General features: G+C 36.2%; 3 protein-coding genes and 1 long non-coding RNA gene across 4 annotated transcripts; all 4 read right to left on the bottom strand.

Annotated features, from left to right (window-relative positions):
* Positions 1-5,104: 5,104 nt before the first annotated feature.
* LOC133329789 (uncharacterized) lies at positions 5,105-5,430 on the bottom strand. The gene is made up of 3 exons (XR_009754320.1): positions 5,370-5,430; positions 5,247-5,307; positions 5,105-5,160 (listed from the first exon to the last, which is right to left on the bottom strand). It is a non-coding gene; the product is annotated as an uncharacterized LOC133329789 (long non-coding RNA).
* Positions 5,431-5,483: 53 nt separating this feature from the next.
* On the bottom strand, positions 5,484-8,219 carry LOC133329780 (sulfotransferase 1E1-like). Its single transcript, XM_061538245.1, has 4 exons — positions 7,903-8,219; positions 7,711-7,840; positions 5,545-5,697; positions 5,484-5,489 (listed from the first exon to the last, which is right to left on the bottom strand). The coding sequence occupies exons 1-4, from the start codon at positions 8,217-8,219 to the stop codon at positions 5,484-5,486; spliced, it is 606 nt and encodes a 201-aa protein (XP_061394229.1).
* An 801-nt stretch (positions 8,220-9,020) lies between these two features.
* LOC133329779 (luciferin sulfotransferase-like) lies at positions 9,021-14,651 on the bottom strand. Its single transcript, XM_061538244.1, has 5 exons — positions 14,542-14,651; positions 14,355-14,484; positions 13,953-14,280; positions 9,219-9,285; positions 9,021-9,156 (listed from the first exon to the last, which is right to left on the bottom strand). The coding sequence occupies exons 1-5, from the start codon at positions 14,649-14,651 to the stop codon at positions 9,021-9,023; spliced, it is 771 nt and encodes a 256-aa protein (XP_061394228.1).
* A 435-nt stretch (positions 14,652-15,086) lies between these two features.
* Positions 15,087-21,548, bottom strand: LOC133329778 (serine protease inhibitor 77Ba-like). The gene is made up of 6 exons (XM_061538243.1): positions 21,530-21,548; positions 18,447-19,143; positions 18,107-18,383; positions 17,854-18,049; positions 15,423-15,601; positions 15,087-15,347 (listed from the first exon to the last, which is right to left on the bottom strand). Exons 1-6 carry the CDS (start codon positions 21,546-21,548, stop codon positions 15,087-15,089), a joined length of 1,629 nt encoding a protein of 542 aa, XP_061394227.1.
* Positions 21,549-22,250: the final 702 nt, after the last annotated feature.

Below are 22,250 nucleotides of genomic sequence, written 5' to 3'. Positions count from 1 at the left end.
TTTGGATGTTCTATTATTTATTCGAAGCTGAGCAAACGAGATTTTGATAAGACCACTATAGATAACAGACTTTGCCAAACATGTGTCTGATTAAAAAATAAAAACACGTGTGAGTTTTATGACGATTATTTTTTTATTTTAAGATTTGCAGATTATTTTTGGGGTAAACAAAATGACTAGCCAATTTTTTCGGTTTTTTAGTTTTTATTTTGTTTGACAACAATTAGTTTATTTTTGTTCTGGAAAATAACCTATTTTTTTAGTTGATAATTAAAAATAAAACAATATGTGAAGTGTATGTATGCTAGTGTTACTATGAAGTACTATAAATTCAAATCAAAATAAATAATTAACAATTGGTATACATATTGTTGATTGGTTATCTGAACCAGATCAGACTTAAAAAAAAATTTGAAATAAAAACATTTAAAAAATCCAGGCCTCAGATAGTCCTTGGAGAAAAATATTAAAAAAAAAAACATTAAAAAAATCCAGGCCTCAGATAGTCCTTCAAAATATATTCTTTAAAAAAAATCCACGCCTCAGATAGTCCTTGGAGAAAAATATTTAAAAAAATCCACGCCTCAGATAGTCCTTGGAGAAAAATATTTAAAAAAAAATCCAAATCTACGCCTTAGATAGTCCTTGGAGAAAAATATTAAAAAAAAAAAAATCCAAATCTACGCCTTTGATAGTCCTTGGAGAAAAATATTTTTAAAAAAATCCACGCCTCAGATAGTCCTTGGAGAAAAATATTTAAAAAAAAATCACGCCTAAGGGTAGGCCTCGAAAAATATTTAAAAAAAAATCCACGCCTCAGAGAGTCCTTGGAGAAAAATATTTAAAAAATCCACGCCTCAGATAGTCCTTGGAGAAAAATATTTAAAAAAATCCACGCCTCAGATAGTCCTTGGAGAAAAATATTTAAAAAAATCCACGCCTCAGATAGTCCTTGGAGAAAAATGTTTAAAAAATCCACGCCTCAGATAGTCCTTGGAGAAATATATTAAAAAAAATCCACGCCTCAGATAGTCCTTGGAGAAAAATATTAAAAAAAATCCACGCCTCAGTAAACCATGAACAAATATTTAAAAAAAAAATCCACGCCTCAGTAATCCATGAAAAAATATTTAAAAAAAATCCACGACTTAGTTATCCATGAAAAAAATGTTTAAAAAAATCCACGCTTCAGTAATCCATGAAAAAAATATTTAAAAAAAATCCACGCGTTAGTAACCCATGAAAAAATGTTTAAAAAAATCCACGTCTCAAATAGTCCTGGGAAAAATATTTTTAAAAAAATCCACGCCTTAGATAGTAGTTGGAAAAAATATTTTAACAAAAATCTACGCCTCAGTAATCCATGAAAAATATTAAAAAAATCCACGCCTCAGATAGTCCTAGGAAAAATATTTTTAAAAAAGTCCACGCCTTAGATAGTAGTTGGTAAATATATTTTTAAAAAAGTCCACGCCTTAGATAGTAGTTGGTAAAAATATTTTAAAAAAATCCACGCCTCAGTAATCCATGAAAAAAATTTAAAAAAAAAATCCACGCCTTAGATAGTCCTTGAAAAATATTTTTGAAAAAACCACGTCTTAGTTAATACTTGAAAAAATATTTTTAAAAAAATCCACGCCTCAGTAATCCATGAAAAAAATATTTAAAAAAATCCACGTATCTGGTACGTGGAAAAAATATTTTTAAAAAATCCACGCCCCAGATAGTCCTTGGAAAAAATGTTTTTAAAAAAATCCACGCCCCAGTAATCCATGTAAAAAATATTTAAAAAAAATCCACGCCTCATTAATCCAGGAAAAAATATTTAAAAAAAATACACGCCTCAGCTATCTGAGGCGTGGAAAAATATTTTTAATTTTTTTTTTTTTTTTTTTTTTTTGAAAAATCCATGTCTAGGATAATACTTAAAAAATGTTTCTAAAAAAATCCACGCCTCAGATAGCCCTCGAATTTGTTTTTAATCCCTTCATTCAATTGTTCTTGAATATAGGGTGTATCCCCAAGTCTGTGTGTAGGCAAAATTTATTCACACATTGTGATTATTGTTGTAATTGTTATCTTATTACAATTTATTCTCCTATTCAAAATTTTTTATTATTATTTGGGCAATAACAAATGTGTTGCTTTCTGAGATAGATAAATATATAAAAAAATATACTTTACACATGACAAGTGTTTTTTTTTTAATTTAATCGAGAGGTCTATTACTCCAGGCTGATTAAATATTTGTTTTTTGTAAATAAAATGAAAATGATTTAAAAAATAATAATAGAAAAAAAAACAAAATTTTATGTCAGAAGCTAAGAGAAATCATAGGCATGTAAAACAAATAAACTGTAATATAAGAACTAAAGCCAAAATTAATATTTGAATTCTAAAATTCCGTTCCGTTTAAACTTCCACCGATGGATTAGATTAAATTCTTCGTAGTCTCTTTCGGCTTAGTCTCTTTGGGCCGAAATGTATGTAGGTAGATATTTTGCGTATTAACTTATTAATGTGGGAACTTTCCTTTACAAAAAAAAAATAACAAATATGTTTCACAGCTATATTTACAACAAATTAATTATACAGTCGAACATGTATATAATTGCCGAATGAAATGAATTCATAAGCATTTTGTCAAAAATGGAAATAGAATCAAAGCTTCTCAGAGCTGTGTAAGGAGTTCCACTGTAAAAATAATAATTAGACTTGAAGCGGGTCATTCATCTAAACACATCACAACATTTTGTCGACCAATTAAAACATCATTTACTTACCCTATAATACCTGCCACCTCAAGTGCGGGAAGTTACACACATGTTTGGAGAATATTTTCTTCGAATATCGATGATACATGTTAAGGAAATAGCGATTCGAAAAAGAATTTTCCAAAGATAAGCTAAATGGCAAAAAAGTTCCTATAGACGATGTGGAGAGCCAGACAGTCTTCCTGTACGAACTTGAATAAATATAGGGAGTTACATTGAAGCATGAAGTCTCTTAATAAATCTGCAGAAGAAAAAGGTGGGCTCTGGGGAATGTTGGGACTTAATATGGAAGCTATATTGTCAAATTATTTGTAGTCACGTCGGCTAACACGCCAGAAGGCACAGGAGGATGTTAAAACAGGAGGTATATGTTGAAAAGAGCAGTTAAGCATTGTAACTTCTAAGACAAGTAGAAGAGAGTGACATTGAAAACGAATTCAAAGGTCAGGCAAATTGTATTGAATTAAATTATAGCCTTTGAGACTTTATAGATCCAAGAAAGGCTAACGATTGTATAAACGGGATTGGGAACACGAAGACGTCCTTAGAAGCATGACCATTCCTTAGGCGGGCTGAAGATTTGTACAATTTAATTATGCATTGAAAAATATTTGGGAGCACGAAGTTTCTACAGATAACCTACGAAGCATGAAGACTTTTTAAATGAGTTGAAGAAATTTGGAGAATAATATAATTTACAGAAATGGTCAAGGTGAAGACGTGCTTTTAAAATACACCATGTTAAAGAATTAACAGAACAGACCGGCTGTGAAGACCAGAAAAGGCTTGGAAATTGGACAAGGGGTGAATAGAAGCCCGAAGCCTTTAAAGAGTTCAGTATCATGAATAGCAGCCTAATTTTTAATAAAAAGAGCTTGTTCGAACTGAAGATATCGAATAGAAAAGGTTTATAGAACTGAAAAAGTTTTGGGAATTAAAAAAATTAATTTTTGTGTAGTGTAGAAGAGGCTAACAAATTGTTTAGAACGGAATAAAAAGGAATGGAGTCTATAAAATTAAACAGAGAACAGTATCACGGAAAGTGTTCTATTTTTTAACAAAAATAACTTGTAGTAAAAACTGAGGATATAAAACAGCATGTTGGATCTTTGAGTTTTATTCATCTGAGGAGGTCCTAAGAGCTGTAAAATTGAGTTGAGGAGTAAAACAAATTTTTAGACTCTCGGGATAATGAAGTATCGGATAATTTCTAATAAAACATTTAATAGGCCTGGAATCTTGAGGAAGTCTTCAAAGTCTGCTGTTTATAGGTGACCTGCTGATTGTCTACTGTCCATAGGTAACCTGTAGATGGTCTGCTTTTATAGAAGAGGGAGTTTTTCCATAGACGTCATTTTCAAGATCTGCTGTGTATAAAAGGACCTGTAAAAATCTTATACAGAATACCTGTAAAACGTATGTGTACACCGAACGTAATACTACGTTTGTTTACTGACAAGTTTATAGGCGAACTAATGACGATCTGCAGGGCGATCTGAATAAGTTTAATTAAGGTAAATAATAGCTTTACTACTGGAATTAAATTAATCGACTCTTTTAAAATCCGTTGAAGTCTTATTCTAATTTATAAATGAAACGAAGAGTTTCTCACAAATGAAAGAAGAAGAAAGGAATGCCAAGAAGGAAAGTAATTTCCATTAGCTTTCCAATGGCGCCCATATTGCCCCGGCAGAATTTTCTGGAAGGAACAGGGGACAAAATAATTGTCCTTCTTCCAAGATTAAAGTTATTATATAGGACGTTTATAGGCGAGCTTAACTACAGAAAAACCTTGTGGGCGAGATGAAGGACCCAAATCGTATTGTCAATAATATTATATATGATGAACGCTCATCTATCCGTGGAGGCGTTGTTGCCATTAAAACAGTATGATATATTATTCTGGGACCAATGAAAACTAGCTCCAAATCTAAGCCCAATGTTTCTCTTCATCTCGCCCACAAGGTTTTTTTGTAGTTAAGCTCACCTTTAAACGTCCTATATAATAACTTTAATCTTGGAACAAGGACAATTATTTTGTCCCCTGTTCCTTTCAGAAAAATTCTTATTCTCAATAAATGTCGTCCCTACCAATACAGCAACTTTTAAATTAACCTAAATATTGATCCTAATAATGATAAAAAAAATGAGTGGCGCCCAACATATGATCATTGGGCGTCAATATTTTTCTATTAATGTTATTTGTGCTTATATATATTTTTTTATTTACAAAAATTGATCTACACCACCTTATAATGTACCAAAAATATCCTCCTCTTTGAGACCATGTTGGGCCAAACAGGCCTGAGACCAATTGTCAATTTTCTGCTGTAATTCGGGAGTTAATTCATCCTTAAAGGAACCGACAATGCCACGACGCATAAATCTGAAAAAGGACAGACAAAACACGAATTAAATATATGTTACAGTGAGCATTATAGTGAGTGAGTGAGAGTTGTAAAAATAACTTACTGAAAATCCGTAGTGGTCTTTGGTAGCTGTTTCTTCAAGCCGTTGGTCATTTTTTCATAACCTATTAAACAAATAAAAAATATTTTAAATTTTTTTCTGTTTTGCAAATTTTCGATTACCTACTTTTCATTTTATCAAATGACAAATGTTCCAGCGTCTTCTTCATTTCCTCCTCGGTCAATTGGGGCCGTTCCAAAAACACACACAACCTCTGGATGACACTGGCCAAATCTCGTTTCATTTCTTCATAGGTTACAAAGAAAATATGCGGTTCATTACGCATTTTCCAAAAATCTACAATGTGATTCCAATAACTGGTATAATTCAGCTCATTGTTGATAAAATCATTAACATAATCTTCGATATTGTCTCCCGTCCAGAGACCCAATTTTTTGAGGAAGTGATATGAGGATACAACAACATCTTTGCAATTGCGAGCCACATAAATAATCTGAAATTTTCAAAAGTGTAGATAAATTTAAGTATTTAGGATGGAATTTGTAAATATTTAAAAACTGTTTATAAAAGACCTGGAGATGACCTTCTATGTATAGAGAATCTGTAAATAGCCTTCTGTATAGAGAGGACATGTATATGGTCTTATATCTATAGAAGACCTGCGTTAAGATTTCTGTACATAGGAGACCTGTATAAAATTTTCTGTCTGCAGAGGACCACAGAAAGCTTGTAAAGATCTGCTATATATAGGGGATACCGGTAAAGAAATCTGCCGTCCATAAAAAATCTTTAGAAAGATTTCTCTCCGTAGAAAAGCCAGTAAAGAATATTCTGTGTATAAAAGGTCTGTTTAAGATTTTCTGTCAATAGAAAACCTGACCAGAGCCTGTGGTCCATAAAAGACCGAAAATAATATTTTCTGTAGGCCAGCAAATGTCCTTTATTTATAGAAGGCTTAAAGAGAGTCAACAGCCAATATAGGACCTGTAGAAGGTCTCTTGTATACATGAGACTTGTTTCCATAGAAGACCTGATAAAATCTGCTGTCCATAAAAAAACCTGTGAAATGTTTACAGTGTTTAAAAAACTAGTAATGGGGTTTCCTCCTAGTGAAGACCTGTAGAAAGTCTGTTTTCTATAGAAACCCTATGAACTTTTCATAAGACCTGAAAGAGGTCATATAGCTATAAATATTTTTACCACATATATTGTCTACAGAGGGCCATCTCTACAGACTCACTGGCCCTCAGTTCTTCTGTACAGACTCAGTGGCTCCTCAGATCGTCTAGATAGACTCAATGGCCCCTCAGCTCGTCTATATAGTCTCACAGACTCCTCATCTCATCTATGTATACCCACTGGCCCTCAGCTCGTCTGTATAAAATTTTTGTCTCCTCAGACTCACTAGCTCAAGGGCTCATCTACATAGACTCACTGGTCGCTTAACTCCTTTATATAGACACACTATCCTCTTAGCTCGTCTGTATAGAATCTTTGGCTCCTCAGATTCACTGGCCCCTGAGCTCATCTATATAGACTCACTGGCCCCTCAGTTCGTCTATGTGGACTCACTGGCCTCTCAGCTCGTCTGTATAGAATCTTTGGCTCCTCACAATCACTGGCCGCTCAGCTTGTCTACATTGACTCATTGACCCCTCAGCTCGACTGCACAGATTCGCTGGCCACTCAGCTCATCTTTATAAACTCAATGGCCCCTTAGCTCGCATATATAGACTCACCGGCCCCTCCACTTCTTTGTATAGACTAAGTGGCCCTTCAGCTCGTATGTATATACTCACTGGCCCTTCAGCTCGTCTACATAGACTCACTGGCTCTTCAGCTCGTCTACATAGACTCACTGGCCCTTCAGCTCGTCTATATAGACTCACTGGCCCTTCAGCTCGTCTACATAGACTCACTGGCCCTTCAGCTCATCTATATAGACTCACTGGCCCTTCAGCTCGTCTATATAGACTCACTGGCCCTTCAGCTCGTCTATATAGACTCACTGGCCCATCAGCTCGTCTATATAGACTCACTGGCCCTTCAGCTCGTCTATATAGACTCACTGGCCCTTCAGCTCGTCTATATAGACTCACTGGCCCCTCAGCTCGTCTATATAGACTCACTGGCCCCTCATCTCGTCTATATAGACTTAATGGCCCCTCATCTCGTCTAAATAGACTCAATGGCCGCTCAGCTCGTCTATATAGACTCACTGGCCACTAAGCTCGCCTGTATAGAATCTTTGGCTCCTCAGATTCACTGGCCCCCCATCTCATCGATATAGACTCGTCTGTACAGAAACTTTGGGTCTATATAGACCCACTTACCCCTCAGTTCATCTATATAGACTTACCGTCCCGTCAGCTCATCTGTATATAATCAATGGCCCTTCAGTTCCTCTTTAAAGACTCATGGCACTTTAACTCGTCTATATAGGCTAACTGGACCCCCATATATTTTCATTATCTCTATTCTGATTGCTTGTTCTTATCACGCTTACCTTTTGTTTGCGTTCCCACATCTGCAACGGCAGCAAATTGGCTGGCATGTGTGATTTGAGTAAACGTGGACTGGACAATGTTTGACTATACTTTATGGCATCGCGAGCTCCACTGACAATACCATGATCTCTGCAAAACAAATTTTGAGTATTAATTTAATTATTTTTTCCTTTCAAAATTTTCAAACTCACTCTAAAAATGGACTTCTATCCAACACCGCCACCTGTTTACTTTTTTCATAATCTAAATTATTAATAAGCAACCAAGCGGTCTCCTGCATCCAGGTGGTGCCACATTTCATAAAGGTCACAACAAAAACATCATCATCGCGTACTTCATAGCGGAGTAACTCTGGAAGGACTGTATCACAAGCATTTGGTAGGGTACACCAGGAATCTAACCAATTTTTCTTTAGCGGAATATTTAGACCCTCTGCGGCATATTCCTTCATGGGCAGAGGGGAGCGAGTTTTGTGGGTGGCCGTTGTTACAGGACGTGATACGAACATTTTAAGGGGAGATTTTTTGGAAACTATTTTTTATATTATTTGTATTTTTAATTTATAATAAAATATTATTTATTTATTTAGTTTTTATATATAAATTTTTTTAATTTCTTTTGGAAAAAAAAGCTGCGCACCTATCGCTTTCTAAATTCAAACTACCTTGTGGCAAGCTGATAACTATAAATGATAGGGCCCAGAGCGAACAACCGGTTGTTATCAAAATTTTCTCAGCTTTCTTTGTTTATTCTGTTGTCGAAGAAGAGCAAATATCGAGGTGTCTTCTAAGGTTATTAATGCATATGCTTTATCTGTATACTTGATAGCAACAACAACAACATAAGTGAATAGTTTTTATTATAGTTTAATTAGTGTGTTTGAGAGATGTTCAAGCACAGGCACAGTGTAAGATTTAAAAAAAAAAAAAATCAAAAGCTCAAAAAAGTTATTCGGTTTTCGGATTTAACGTCCATTAGAACCATTGCTTGATTTATAATAAGTTTAGGTTGCATACTTTTAGGTAAAACACATGACTCCTAAAAATCCTTAAAAACTTAAACCACACCTCTGTATTTGTATTTTATCCAATGTAGAACTTCTAAAAAACATTTAAATAATTCAATTGCTGTGAACACGCATTATTATTTTTGCAATTTTATTGTTTATAAAATTTATATTTTCGCCATCGTTTGACTTTTCCATTTCTCCCATTTCTTACTAATAGTCCATGTGCGTTGCATACTTTTAGGTATAACATATGACTCAGAAATTAATTTTCCTTATATAATTTTTTTGTATGTCTGCATTCTAAAATTTCCCAAAAATGTCCTCCTCAGCTAGCCCATGTTCGGCTAACACTTTCTTGGACCACTCATCGATTTTGGTTTGTAAATCTGGACTCAATTCGTCTCGGTACGAACCCACAATGCCGCGGCGCATAAATCTAAAAAAATTGTAGAAAATTCGAAGGATATATTCTCTCACAAGACAATTAGGAAAACTTACTGAAAATCCTCCTTGATGTTGGGAATTTTGGCCTTCATCGAAGCAGTGGCATTCGTTTGTTTATTTTCTGGGCGGTAAAGGTAAAAAACCGACAGTAAAAAATAAATATTGAAGTTATACAAGGTAAAAAACTCATACCGCTTTCAAGGGTATACTATACACAGAAGACTTTTCACGAAGTATCTTCTCGATTTCTTATCAAAAAATGCGAAACTTATGAGATATATTTTTATGTATAAAATATCTTCTTCGGATTTTTATACTCATTTCGACTTGATAGAAATTTTCAGAACACATAAGTCCTCTTAGAAGTCTTCGCCACAGAAGTCTTTATAACATACAAAGCCTTTGGTTAGAGGTCTTCTACTCAGAAACACTTTCTATGGGGGCTCTTATAGTCAAAATACCTTTTGGAAACCTTCTATCTTCCTTCCCGAACTTCTATCAGCTATCAGATTAGCTTTTATACAATGTAAACGTCAGAAAATTTTCAACAATGAAATACTTTGTTTTGATTTCCCATACTCAGGATGGCTTTATTATCTCTTCTGCAAGAGGTCTAACCACAGAAAACCTTTTATGGATCATCCGTACATATAACGCTTTTCGGAGGTATTCTACGCAAAACAACCTTCTAAGGGACCCTCACACTGAACATAATTCCTTAAAACCTTAAATCATTCCTCGTTATTTTCTATACCCCAAAGATATTATATCCAATGTAGAACTTCTTAAAAAAAACACATTTAAACATAAAATACCTTGTTCCGATATTTTTTTGTACTCAGGAGGGCTTTTTATAAGTCGCATTCTAATCTTAAGTCTCCTCAATAGGTCTTCACAAAATAAAAACATCTTCTATTCAGATATCTCCTTCTATTTATTCTACTCTACTTAGAAAGACTCTGTAATGGTCTTCTTCATGCAAACATGTTCATTTTATAGATTTTCGAAAAGAGTAAGACCTTGTAGAGGTCTCACTGAATACCTTCTAAGATTTTTATACACAGAAGATGTACCTTTAGATTTCTATACTCTATTAGAGATCCTCTGTACACAAGAGGTGTGTCTGAAGTTTTCTATACACATGAAGCAGTGTTGCCAAAACCTTGTTGAGAAAAAATGCTAGATTCTGTTTAAAAAAATGCTAAAAAGTGCTAAAAAATTTAAAAAAGTGCCAGAAAAAAGTGCTAGATTTTAATATAAAGAAAGTTGTTAATGAAATCTATATTTCTTAATTTGTATACCTTAATATAAATTAAAAAATGAAATGAAACTTTTCCAAACAGGATACATATTGTTTTTAGTAAAAATCGGTTAATATTTAGCATTTGAAATGGCCAAAAGGCCAATAATGTTTAATATTATTCCCACACCAGAGGGCGAAAATGTCGGTTATGGTCAAGTAAGAAATCTATAGTTTTTGATAGTTTTACATTCTAATATTGTTAAGTAGCATTATCACAGAAGGAGGTGTATATGCCGCGAATTTTTCACTGACACCGGAATTCGTTTGAGGTCCACTGATAATTATGCAGGGTTTCATATGGTTAGCTTCGACCGACTTTACTGCTCCGCTCGCTGATTTAACGTTGGAAAATCTAACTCATCGTGGAAAAAATGCAGAAATTTCAATTTGTCAAAGTGAAATCGAAAAACCAGAGAGCGGAGCAGTATTGTCGGACGGGGCCGACCATATGATACCCCACTCAACTTCCACGAAAATCTAACTTTCTGTGGTTATATATTCTGAGCATGGAAAATATTTCGCTATATTTGCAACCTCTTGACCGACTAGAGGTCAACAAATATTAATAATATTCAGTAAATCCCTTCTAATTACTTGTTTAGATTCCCTTCACCGTGGATTGTGTTATGATGTTCGGCTTTTAATTGTGGTTTACATATTGACTAGAAAAAACACAAAAAATTAAGTTTTCGCTCCACCTCATTCCAATATTATTATCTGATCATCACCCAAAATTATAGGCGTTATCCTTGACCATACCTGGATTCTCATGGAAAATTTCAAAGCGATCCGGGCTGTATTTCCGCCTCTAGTGTGGTACAGATATTACTAAATAATATCTGAGTACGTGAGCACCTGTAAATATTTAAAAGTAATTCCCACATGCGAGTACATACGACAATATAATTTGTATCAATTTAAAGGTCAACCACTTCTCTTGGATGTACTATCAACTTCTCGGCTCTATGTCATTCATGAGTAAATATATACGCTATAGAATACAAATTTTGTCATTTTCACACAAAAGTAAGGGTCCATTTGGCCCGCTAAATATTGACCTATCTCTATCAAAAAAGACGTTTATTCTTTGGCCCAATCCCCTTCTCCATGTAGAAAATCAGACAAAAATTTAGTTTTTGGTCCACTTCATCCCCTAAATATTAACCGATCTTTACCAAAAATAGGGGTCTTCATTGGGCAGAACCCATCCTACATGCAAAATTTCATGAAGATTGGTCCATAACTGCGGCCTGTATCGTGTTTACAAATTATAATGGACAGACGGACACACATGTCTAGATCGACTCAGCTAGTCGAGATATAACGATCGGTATACTTAATGGTGGGTCTAGGACCAATATTTCGCGGCGTTACAAAATCTTGGGGCTGCACAAAGCCATAATACCCTGACACATTGTTGTGTAGGGTATAATGACAATTTTTTTGGAGTGATACCAGAAATTCTCGAGAAGATTCCATAAAAAATAAAAATGCTAAAAAAAGTGCTAGGTGCTAGATCAATTTTTTTGGTGCTAAAAGAGTTTAAAAAGTGCTAAATCTAGCACTAAAAGTGCTAAATTGGCAACACTGACATGAAGGCTGTCAGGCATGGCCCTCAGCTCGTTTATATAGACTCCTAGGCCTCTCAGCTCGCCTATATAGGCTCACGGGGCCCTCAGCTCGTCTATATAGACTCACTGGCTCCTCAGCTCGTTTATATAGACCCCTGTCTCCTCTGCTCGTCTATATTGAGTTACTGGACCCTCAGAATACCTTCTAAGATCTTTATACACAGAAGATGTACCTTCAGATTTCTATACACTATTAGATATCCTCTGAACTCAAAAGTTATGTCTGAAGTTTTCTATACACATGAAGGCTGTCAGACATGGCCCCTCAGCTCGTTTATATAGACTCCTTGGCCCCTCAGCTCGCCTATATAAGCTCACTTGCCCCTCATCTCGTCTATATAGACTCACTGGTTCCTCAGCTCGTTTATATAGACCCCTGGCCCCTCTGCTCGTCTATATTGAGTTACTGACCCCTCAGCTGCTTTACATTGACTCAAGGAGCCTTCATCACATTTATATAGACTCACAGGCCCCTCAGCTCGTCTATATATATATATATAATATTCACTAGCCCTCAGCTCGTCTATATAGACTTACTGGTCCCTCAAATCATCTATACTGGCTCACCGGCCCCTTAGCTCGTCTATATTGGCTCCCTGGTCCCTTAGCTCGTCTACATGGTCTCCCTGGTCCTTCAGATCCCCTTAGCTCGTCTATATTGGCTCCCTGGCCACTTAGCTCGTCTACATGGTCTCCCTGGTCCTTCAGATCCTCTATATATACTATTCTATGGACCTTTTATATATTTTGTGTATTATGTTCTTCAAAATCCCAAAGAGTGGACTTCTGCGATTTTTCTAAACGCAAAAAAGGCTTCTGCTGATTCGATGTAAAAGAGTTTCCAGACCCCTATTCTGCAAAGATGGTCTTTTATAGGTTTTCCGTGTACATGAGTCATTTGTAGATATATTGGTATATCTAAGACCCTCCAGAGGTCTTCTATACATAGAAGCCCTTTCAAAGGTCTTGAATTCAAAAAAAAAACTCCATTGAAGACCTCTTAAAGGTATTAATTATTAATTGATCTTCTGAGGTCTTCTATACATAGAATTCCCTTCAGAAGTATATGGATAGCCCTTGAGAAATATTCTATACATAGAGGACCCTTCAGAGGTCTTCTTTACATAAAAGACTCTTCGAGCTATACTCGTCCTCCTACACACAGACATTTGACATTAACTACTAAAGAGAGAGGATCTTCAGATGTTTTAAATATCTTTCACATGTCTTACATGGGTTCTCTTGGAGCAGAAGGCACTCCACAAATCTACTAATGCCGAAATACGTTCCATAATCTTCCGTAGATAAACGAACTGGTCTATTATAGACGGAGTCATGGTCATAGTGCTTTCACAGGTCTTCCAGTAGAATTCTCTTAATGTGGTATGTCAGAAGACATTTTGCATTACATCTAACGAGCGAATATTGTTTGGAGATCTTCTTAATGCAAAAGGCTTATCACAGACCTTCTATATAAGGAATACTTTTCACAGGTCTTTTTTATAGAAGTAATTTATCTGTGCATAGTAGATCTCAGAAGACCTGACACAGGTCCATTTAGACGGAGTATTTTTCATTGGCCTTCAATTGCTGAAGACGAATCTGCACAGTTCAATTTACCATTATTCCGCATAAAAACTTTACTTGCGAGCTTCTAAGAGTAACGAAAATATTTAGAAGATCCTTTATGAGTAAAAAATACATCTGGAGGGTCTTCTATGTATAGATCAAAATATTCGTTAAAATCGACACTTATTGTTCACAGAAAAATTATTAAAGAATAATCCGCCCTTAGTTCTTTTCTACCGAAGTCTTTTCTTTACACAGTAGAACTTCTTCAAAATTCTTCCTTACCCTTCATATTATCAAATGACAAGTGATCCAATAGTTTTTCCATTTCCTTCTGATTTAATTGGGGTCTTTCCAAAAATCGACAGAGCCTCTCGAGAACACCTTTCAAATTCCGCGACATTTCTTCATAGGTAATAAAGAAAATATTCGGCTCATTACGTATATGCCAAAAGTTCAGAATGTGAGACCAATAATTCGTATAAATTATTTCATCATTTATGAAATCATTGACATATGCTTCGAGGTTTGGTCCCGACCAATGGCCAACATTTTTGGTGAAGTGGTATGACGATACGATGACATCTTTGCAATTTCGGGCCACATAGATTAGCTGGAAGGGGACAAGAAAAAATACCTATTCGAGGAAACTCCCCTAAAGTACCTCAGATCCCCAAAAAGTCTCACCTTTGTTTTCTGTTTCCAAATTTCTTGTGGCAATAGATAGTCGGGTAGATGACTTTTTATTAATCGTGGACTTGGCAGCTGTTCAGACAATTTAATTGGATTCGCATAAAAGGGTCTTAGGCCCTGATATCTAAAAAAAAAACTTTTTTTAAATTTACTTCTCTCAAGAAAAATCCGATTGACCTACTCTATAAAAGCACTACGCTGATTCAGGGCCACCATTTCACTTTGTTTATAATCCAAATTGTTCAGCAGCAACCAGGCAGCCTCTTGCATCCATGTGGTACCGGATTTCATAAAAGTTACAAGAAAAACATCATCGGATCTTACCTCGAATTTTAGAATATTATCAAGCACCCCATCGAAGGTTGGAGGCAGGGTGCACCAACTATCATTGGAAATGTTTTTAATGGAGATATTCGATCCTCTTACTGTATACTCCAGTAATTTCGAATTTGAAAATTTTTTGGGTCTTGAAATAAACATTTCGTATTTTTAGGAAGGCAACACGCGTTGTTGTTGTTTTCTCTTTAAAATACCTTTGCGGAATGTAATTGAAATTAAATTGTAACCCAAAATGTAATTTATACCCTTCCCCACACTTCTGATATCTTTTTTCGATTTATACAAAGAACGCAAATTTTCGAAACCCCCACAATAAACATACCCAAAAATAACAACAAAAAGAAAGAAAACACACACACACTCTCTCTCTTGAGTTCTGTAACCTCTTTACGCGTGCGATTTTATTTCACCGGCAAACAATAAAAGCTGTGCCGTCTTTTCAACAATCAAATAGGCAAATGGACGATCCAAATAAAACCTGACGGGTGAGGCCTTATTTAGCAAAGAGGCCACAGATAAGGCTGCCGCCTCGGTACCATCTTCGTTGACAATAATACGACTCGACTGGAATATGCTCGATACAAAAACATCCTTGGCAATTTTGGTGAGGTTTGCATAGTGCGGCTGGAAGACATCAATGATACCCATCTGGAAAAGAATCGGGATAAATAAGTTAGAGGTTATTGTTGTTTTTGGGAAGATGAAAATCCAACCCAAACTTACATTCTCCAAAATATATCTCAGCGAAAAATGGGATTCTGTGGTGAATCGTGGCAGATATACTTCCACTTCATTGGGTATACCCTCCTCCTCCAGGGCACGTTCTTCTTCTTCCAGCTGCTGAAGTATAGCAGAAATTCCGACATTGCGTAAATTATTCATAACGAAATTCACTTTGGTACCTGTTAAAGAGAACAAAGAAAAATTTAAAAAAAATGTTACCAACAGAAGTCCTATGAGAGGCCTTCAAGGGTCCGGATAAGCTATACTAAAGGGGTAATTTGCTATACTGTAAGGGGTCATTTGTGTAGAAAAGTACCGCAGAGACTACTGCAAGGTCGTTTAAATCCTCAAATCTTATTGAGAGTCATTTTCGTATAGAAGACTCTGCAGGGTTTTCTAGATACAAATGACCTCTGCAGGTTCGTCCAGATATAGGAGACCACTGTTAGGTCGTCTAAGCGCCTTCCCTGTATTTTTCCCGGTGCTGAACCCGTACTGGTCTCCTAAGTGTTAATATCCTTAATTCAGTCTTCCAGCCCTCTGTTGGGTCTAATGAGTGTAAAAAACTATTTACTGGATCCTGGAAGTACTGAATTCTGAATATTAAGAACCCCTATTTTCCGTATAGAAGATTTTAGAGGTTTCGGAGGACCTGTGGAGATTATTCCATGTAAAAGTGAACCCTTTTAGGTCTTCTAAGTGTAAAGGATCTCAAGAAAATGTTTCATATATGGAAGATGTCTGCTTGATCTTTTACTACTAAAGGACCTTTGCAGGTTTTTCGGTCCTCAAGTCGGTCTTCCACGAGAAGATGCCTGTTTGATGTTTTAGGTGTGAAGGACCTCTCCAGGCTCTTCGATCATCAAGTCAGTCTTCCAATCCCCTGCTGGATCTTATGGGTGTGAATAACAATTTACTGGCTCCTGGAACGTCATTTATATCCCGAACCCCTGAACAATGGTGGTTATTCCAGGTATAAGTGACCCCTGCTAAGTCTTCTAACTTTAAAGACTTCAAAAAAAGATGTTATCTTCGTATTTTAGTTGCACAGGAACTATGCATGCTCTTCGGCCCTCAAGTCAGGCTTTCAGGCCTTTGCTGGATACTGTGGGTGAGAATAACAAATCTTCGGGCTCCTGGAAACTACTTTATATCCAGAATCACCCTTTAGGGTCTCTTACAAGATCTGTGCAGGTCCTTTCAGGTATAAGTGACTTCTGCTAGACCTTCTCAGTGTAATTGAACTCAAAAAGTTGATCTACGTATAGAAAACATCTGCCTGGTCATTTAAAGGCAGAAAGTCAGGTGGCTCTTCGGGCTTCTACACCAGCCCCTGGAAAGTCTTTTATGACTCTGGAGGATATCTTATACACAGAAGACCTCTGTTCATATAAGATGTTTGGAAAATCTCCAGAAGTCCTATAGAGGATATTTTCGGTATAGAAAAATGAGGGGTTTCATATGCGTCTAGTACCTCAGCAGGTATAAGTGACCTGAAATCCTTCAAATTTTGAAAAACAGCAAAAAGAGGACCTCTGCAACAACACGAACAACCACTGTAAAGTCTTCTATGACACTCGAGGATATTTTATACCTAGAAGAACTATGTGTGTAGAAGATGTCCTATGAACAAATTATCCTCAGGAGAACTCTAGATGATCTCCTATATATAGGAGAGTTCTGCATGGTATTCTAGGTACATAAGGCCTTAAGAAGTTATCTTACGCATATTAGTCCTATATATAGACTTCGGTATACTTCGGATACTTCTATTTTAGGATCGTCTATACAAAGGGTCCCTTGGAGGGTCTCATACGTATATGTGGTTATACCTCAGTAGTTATTTTGCATACAGAAAACTTCTTGATGACAAATATGAGTAAAGAGGACTTCTGTGTATAGAAACCGCTGAAGGGCCTATTATGTATAGAAAATATCTCTGGAGGGTGCATAGAAGATTTCTGGATGGTATTCTGTGTATGGAAGATTTCAAGAAGATCTTCTATGAGCAAAGGAGGACTCTGAAGGATATTATGTGTGTTGGACACCACCTGAGTATAGTAGTGGAGGGCCTGTTATTTATAGAAGGACTAGGAAGTATTTTCTATGTGTGAAAGGTCTCTGAAGGGTAATCTAAGAAAAATTCTGAGGAGTCATTTTATATAACAAGACACCTGAAGTGTTTACTACTTAGGGAAGGTCTTCTAATTGTAGAATAGAAGTCATACATGTCTTCGATATTCAGGGCTTTCATATATATAGAAGATCTACTGATGATGTTTATAAATAGAGGGACTTCCAGAGGTCCTATACTTAAGGAAGCCTTACTGCGGCTCATATATGGTAAGATGAGCAACAGAGGTTACACCAGGTATAATCATATAATTTTTTCAACAAAATGGCTTCTCTCAAATCCTCTTCCCGAACTTACCTTTCCTTGGGAATACGACCAACATAGACATTAAATTCGACTGACCATAAGGCAGTTCCAGAACAAAACTATCAATGCCGGGAACAAAAACATACGTAAAGGGGCCCATTTGTGACATCATTTGAACATTGCCAGTGACCTGGCCTTCTTCATCATGGAACGGTAACGATTGGGTGTTGATGGTCTCGAAAGGATACTGCAGGTACCAAATTTTATTATTAAAAGAAATCTAAATAAAATGTTACCAACCTACCTTCCATTTACCCTTAAAATACAAAGTAGAAATCATCAAGAGCTGGACGTCAATGAGATCCTGAGGCAAGATAGAATATGGCAATAGGCCCTTGGTGGCCTTATCGATTTCACTGTTGATCCGGACAAAAGTGGTATTGACATCTGAAAAATCTACAGGAGTTAAGACCGATTGATATTCACGTTCTATGACATCTTCAAAATCACGCTGCACTGGTTTGTTGATATCTGTGAAAATGGCCTGGTAGGAGGCGACCTCTACGAAATTTGTGACGGCACTGGAAAAAGTTTAGAATTAAAAAAAAATTGATCCTCAGAAATAAATATATTTGTAACTTTACTTCAATCTCTGCTTTATCTTGCGATATGCCACTCTCAAACCATATGGCGTTTGATTATTTATCCTCAGGGTATTTCGCAACTCCTTTAGTGTGTTATCCTCAGCACCTTCGGTTAACAACACCATTAGAGACCACACCGACAGCGGAGATGCCATATAACTACGATGTGGCATCGGTTTGTGGGCATCAGATAATTTTTCCAAAAATTCCAAACCAAATTCTTCAGCACCCTTGGCTAAGACCTTTAAATATTCCTCCTCGTGTTTGTTAAAATCGATTGGAACGCGTTGAGAAGCTTCCGCCCGAAGTGTGGCAAACACTGGTGGTCCTAAGGGTAATTTATTTGCGGGAGCTATAGGTTTGGTGTTATTTGCCGCATCCATGGGAGAACTTGTAACTGGGTCGCCGTTAGATCGAGCCAATTGTTGTATTGACTTAGCTGAGGCAAATATTGGTGGACGATTATAAGAGTCGGGATAAAAATTCGCAGTTGTTGAGAATATCGAACGATCATAGAGTGTATCATCATCCTTGGCAAAAATAATCGGTGACGATGACTGGGGGGTTGTCGACGAGAACACTAATTTGTTGGTGTTGTTGGCATTTTGCGCATCGCCATTGCCTGAAGGTGGGGCGAACTTGAGGGTTTGTTGTGGTGTGCCAATTGAGAAACCAAGCAGGCAGGCGATGGTGAGGACTGAAAAGAAAAAAGAAGATTTTTTTTTTTATTTTTTTCCTCGGCTATAGTAGAAGGGCTATATTATATTTATACTCCAGAGGTTATTCTATATAGAAAACTCTTCAATTTTTTCTATACAAGGAGACAATCTAAAGGTCTTCTATACAGAGAACATCCCTTGGCAGACCATAAAGAATTTAGTTATATACCGAAAAAGCATCCATGTGTTCTATACATACCCACCACTATATACGTAAGTTCCTCCACAAGCCCTCTAGACATAACCGAACCTCCAGATGCATTCTACAAAACATTTCAGAGGTCTTTTGGACATAACCAAACCTCAAGATGCATTCTACAAATCCTATGGAAATGTACTGTATTTATAAGATATCTCAAATTCCTTAAGGCCCCTGAAGACCCCTGGATAGTTTTCTATATATAACCTTAGGATATTCTGTATTCTACAAATAGAAGACTCTCCTGACGTCTTCTATATAAAAATGATTCTCACGAGTTATTCTATACATATAAGATTAATCAGAGGTGAATCCAGGGGGTCTTCTATATTTAGAAGATCCTCCAGAGGTATACTTTACCTTCCAAGTGGTCCTATATACCTTCCATAGGTTATCCATTCACTGAACGCTACTATAAAAATAGAAAACCCTCCAGAAGTTCTCTATACAAGGTATTGTCTAAATAGAAGACTTTCCTGAGGCCTTCTAGACACAGAAGACCCTTCAGAAGATCCTTCTATACATTGAAAACCCTTGAGAAGTATTCTATACACAAGAGACCCTTGAGAGGCCCTTCAGAGGTCTTCCGTATATAGAAGACCCTTCAGAGGTCTTCTATACATAGAAGACCCTTCTGAGGTTATCTATACACAGAGGACCCCTAGAGCTCCTATAAAAATCGTAACCCATCCAGAAGTTCTCTATACAAGATATTGTCTAAATAGAAGACTCTCCTGAGGTCGTCTACACACAGAAGGCCCTTCAGAAGATCCTTCTATACATAGAAAACCCTTCAGAGGTCTTCTATACATAGAAGACCCTTCAGAGGTCTTCTATACATAGAAGACCCTTCAGAGGTCTTCTATACATAGAAGACCCTTCAGAGGTCTTCTATACATAGAAGACCCTTCAGAGGTCTTCTATACATAGAAGACCCTTAAAAGGTCTTCTATACATAGAAGACCCTTCAGAAGTCTTCTATACATAGAAGACCCTTCAGAAGTCTTCACATAGAAGACCCTTCAGAAGTCTTCTATACATAGAAGACCCTTCAGAAGTCTTCTATACATAGAAGACCCTACAGAGGTCTTCTATACATAGAAGACCCTTAAGAGGTCTTCTATACACAGAACACTCTTCAAAGGTCTTCTAGACACAGATTACCCTTTTGAGATATTCTATGCACAGAAGACCCTTCAGATGTCTTCGTTGCTCAGAAGACCGTTGAGAGGCCTTCTATACACAGAAGACCCTTCAAAGAGGTCTTCTATGCACAGAGGTCTTCTATACACAGAAGATTTTTAAGAGGTCTTCTTCTTCCTCTACACAGAGGTCTTCTACTTCCTCTACACAGAGGTACCCTTCAGAGGTCTTCTATGCACAGAAGGCCCTTTAGAGGTCTTCTATACACAGAAGGCCCTTTAGAGGTCTTCTATACACAGAATATTCTTAAGAGGTCTTCTACTTCCTCTACACAGAGGTACTCAACTCTATTTTAGGGTACTTCTCACTTCATCTACTATATAGAATGTGACATCTCACGTCATCAATTCTATAGCAGAAGTCTTCTCGTGTCACACTTTCTATATTTGTTGACCTGTCCGGTCACGTGATTGGCATTAGGTGGCCCCTCACCTCATCTAATCTGTAGCATGTGACCTCTCACATATATTATATTCCATAGAAGACGACCTCTCACGTCACGTACTATATGGTTATCAGCCATATAGTATCATATGTTTATTTAGTAAGTGACCTGTCACGTCATTTTATTTGCAGTAGGTGACCTCTCATGTCATCTTCTCTATTGTAGGTGAATTTTCTTGTCATCCACTACTCTATTGGAGGTTACCTATTAAGTCATGACTCTTCACGTCATATGCTCTATAGTAGGTGACCTGTCACGTCATCTCATTTATACCAGGTGACCTTTTTCCACATGTTGTAATTTAAATTACATGAATCACTTCCACATTTCTGCTGCTGACTAATAATTAATTTGTTTTCTTTCATTGATGAAAATTCCGCAATACCCATCCCTATTCTGTTGAAAAAAAAACAACAACAATTTGTATCCGAACAATTTGTCTTTACGTCAATTATAATTACATATTCGAATTAAACAAGTAACAAATAATTAAATTAAAATTAAAAGCTCCGCTTACCCCTTCCCAGTAGCCACATCTTGAAGGCAAAAAACACTGTTACTTTCTGTTGCCGTTCTCTCACTCTCTCTACTTCTCTCTTTCGGTGGTTGGCCGGTTTTATTAACCAAAATCAGGTTGATAACGAACGAAATTTGGATATTCTTAGATTTGAATTTGAAAGCAGGTTGTTTTATTTATTTCTAATTCCGATAGCAATCTGGTTTTCAAGAAATTCTTTGCAAAGCAAAAAAATGATGAGTTCTAAGTCACACAAAATTTATAAAAAAAAATAACAACAACGATTTTAGCAAAATTTATAAGTTATGAAATATGGGATTTTCTGTAGATGAAATTTTAATTTGTATTCTTTTTATTAAAAAAAATTTGCTTCACTTTTTTGGTTTATTTTTTATTAAATATTTTTTTATTATTTATATATTGATTTTATTTTCTCAATATATTTTTTTAGATCTGATTTTTTTTTATTTATCCTCTCCAGATATCCACCGAACCGTTTATTCCAATCGCTGCCAATAGACTGAAAATATCAATCGTCTTCTACAAAACCCCGTTAAGATGCTCTGTGGCTATATTTTTTTTTTTTAGAATCAAAACTTTATAACAGCAGCAACAACTTCTCTAATTTTAAGATTGAATCCCATCTAAATTTTCGATCAATTCGATTCTCTTATACGATTGTCTTTTGTTTATTTTTATAATTTGTTTTTTGTTATTGCAA

The sequence above is a fragment of the Musca vetustissima genome, unplaced genomic scaffold (genome assembly GCF_032173495.1).
Source record: "Musca vetustissima isolate MV318-11 ecotype Yass unplaced genomic scaffold, APGP_CSIRO_Mvet_v1 utg12527, whole genome shotgun sequence".
NCBI classification, from domain to species: domain Eukaryota; kingdom Metazoa; phylum Arthropoda; class Insecta; order Diptera; family Muscidae; genus Musca; species Musca vetustissima.
Note: the sequence above shows the minus strand (reverse complement) of the source record. Positions and strands in the feature narration are given on the sequence as shown.

Coding starts and splice junctions, on each gene's coding strand:
- LOC133329780 (XM_061538245.1), bottom strand. CDS start 8,219: ATGTTCGTATCACGTCCTGTAACAACGGCCACCCACAAAACTCGCTCC. Junction 7,841..7,902: donor GATAGAAGTCCATTTTTAGA/GTGAGTTTGAAA, acceptor TTTGTTTTGCAG/AGATCATGGTATTGTCAGTG. Junction 5,698..7,710: donor TGTGGGAACGCAAACAAAAG/GTAAGCGTGATA, acceptor TGAAAATTTCAG/ATTATTTATGTGGCTCGCAA.
- LOC133329778 (XM_061538243.1), bottom strand. Junction 18,050..18,106: donor ATTTTAAGGGTAAATGGAAG/GTAGGTTGGTAA, acceptor TGGTACCTGCAG/TATCCTTTCGAGACCATCAA. Junction 15,348..15,422: donor TGAGATATATTTTGGAGAAT/GTAAGTTTGGGT, acceptor ATTCTTTTCCAG/ATGGGTATCATTGATGTCTT.
- LOC133329779 (XM_061538244.1), bottom strand. CDS start 14,651: ATGAAATCCGGTACCACATGGATGCAAGAGGCTGCCTGGTTGCTGCTG. Junction 9,286..13,952: donor GTCATTTGATAATATGAAGG/GTAAGGAAGAAT, acceptor TTTACCGCCCAG/AAAATAAACAAACGAATGCC. Junction 9,157..9,218: donor AACATCAAGGAGGATTTTCA/GTAAGTTTTCCT, acceptor CAATTTTTTTAG/ATTTATGCGCCGCGGCATTG.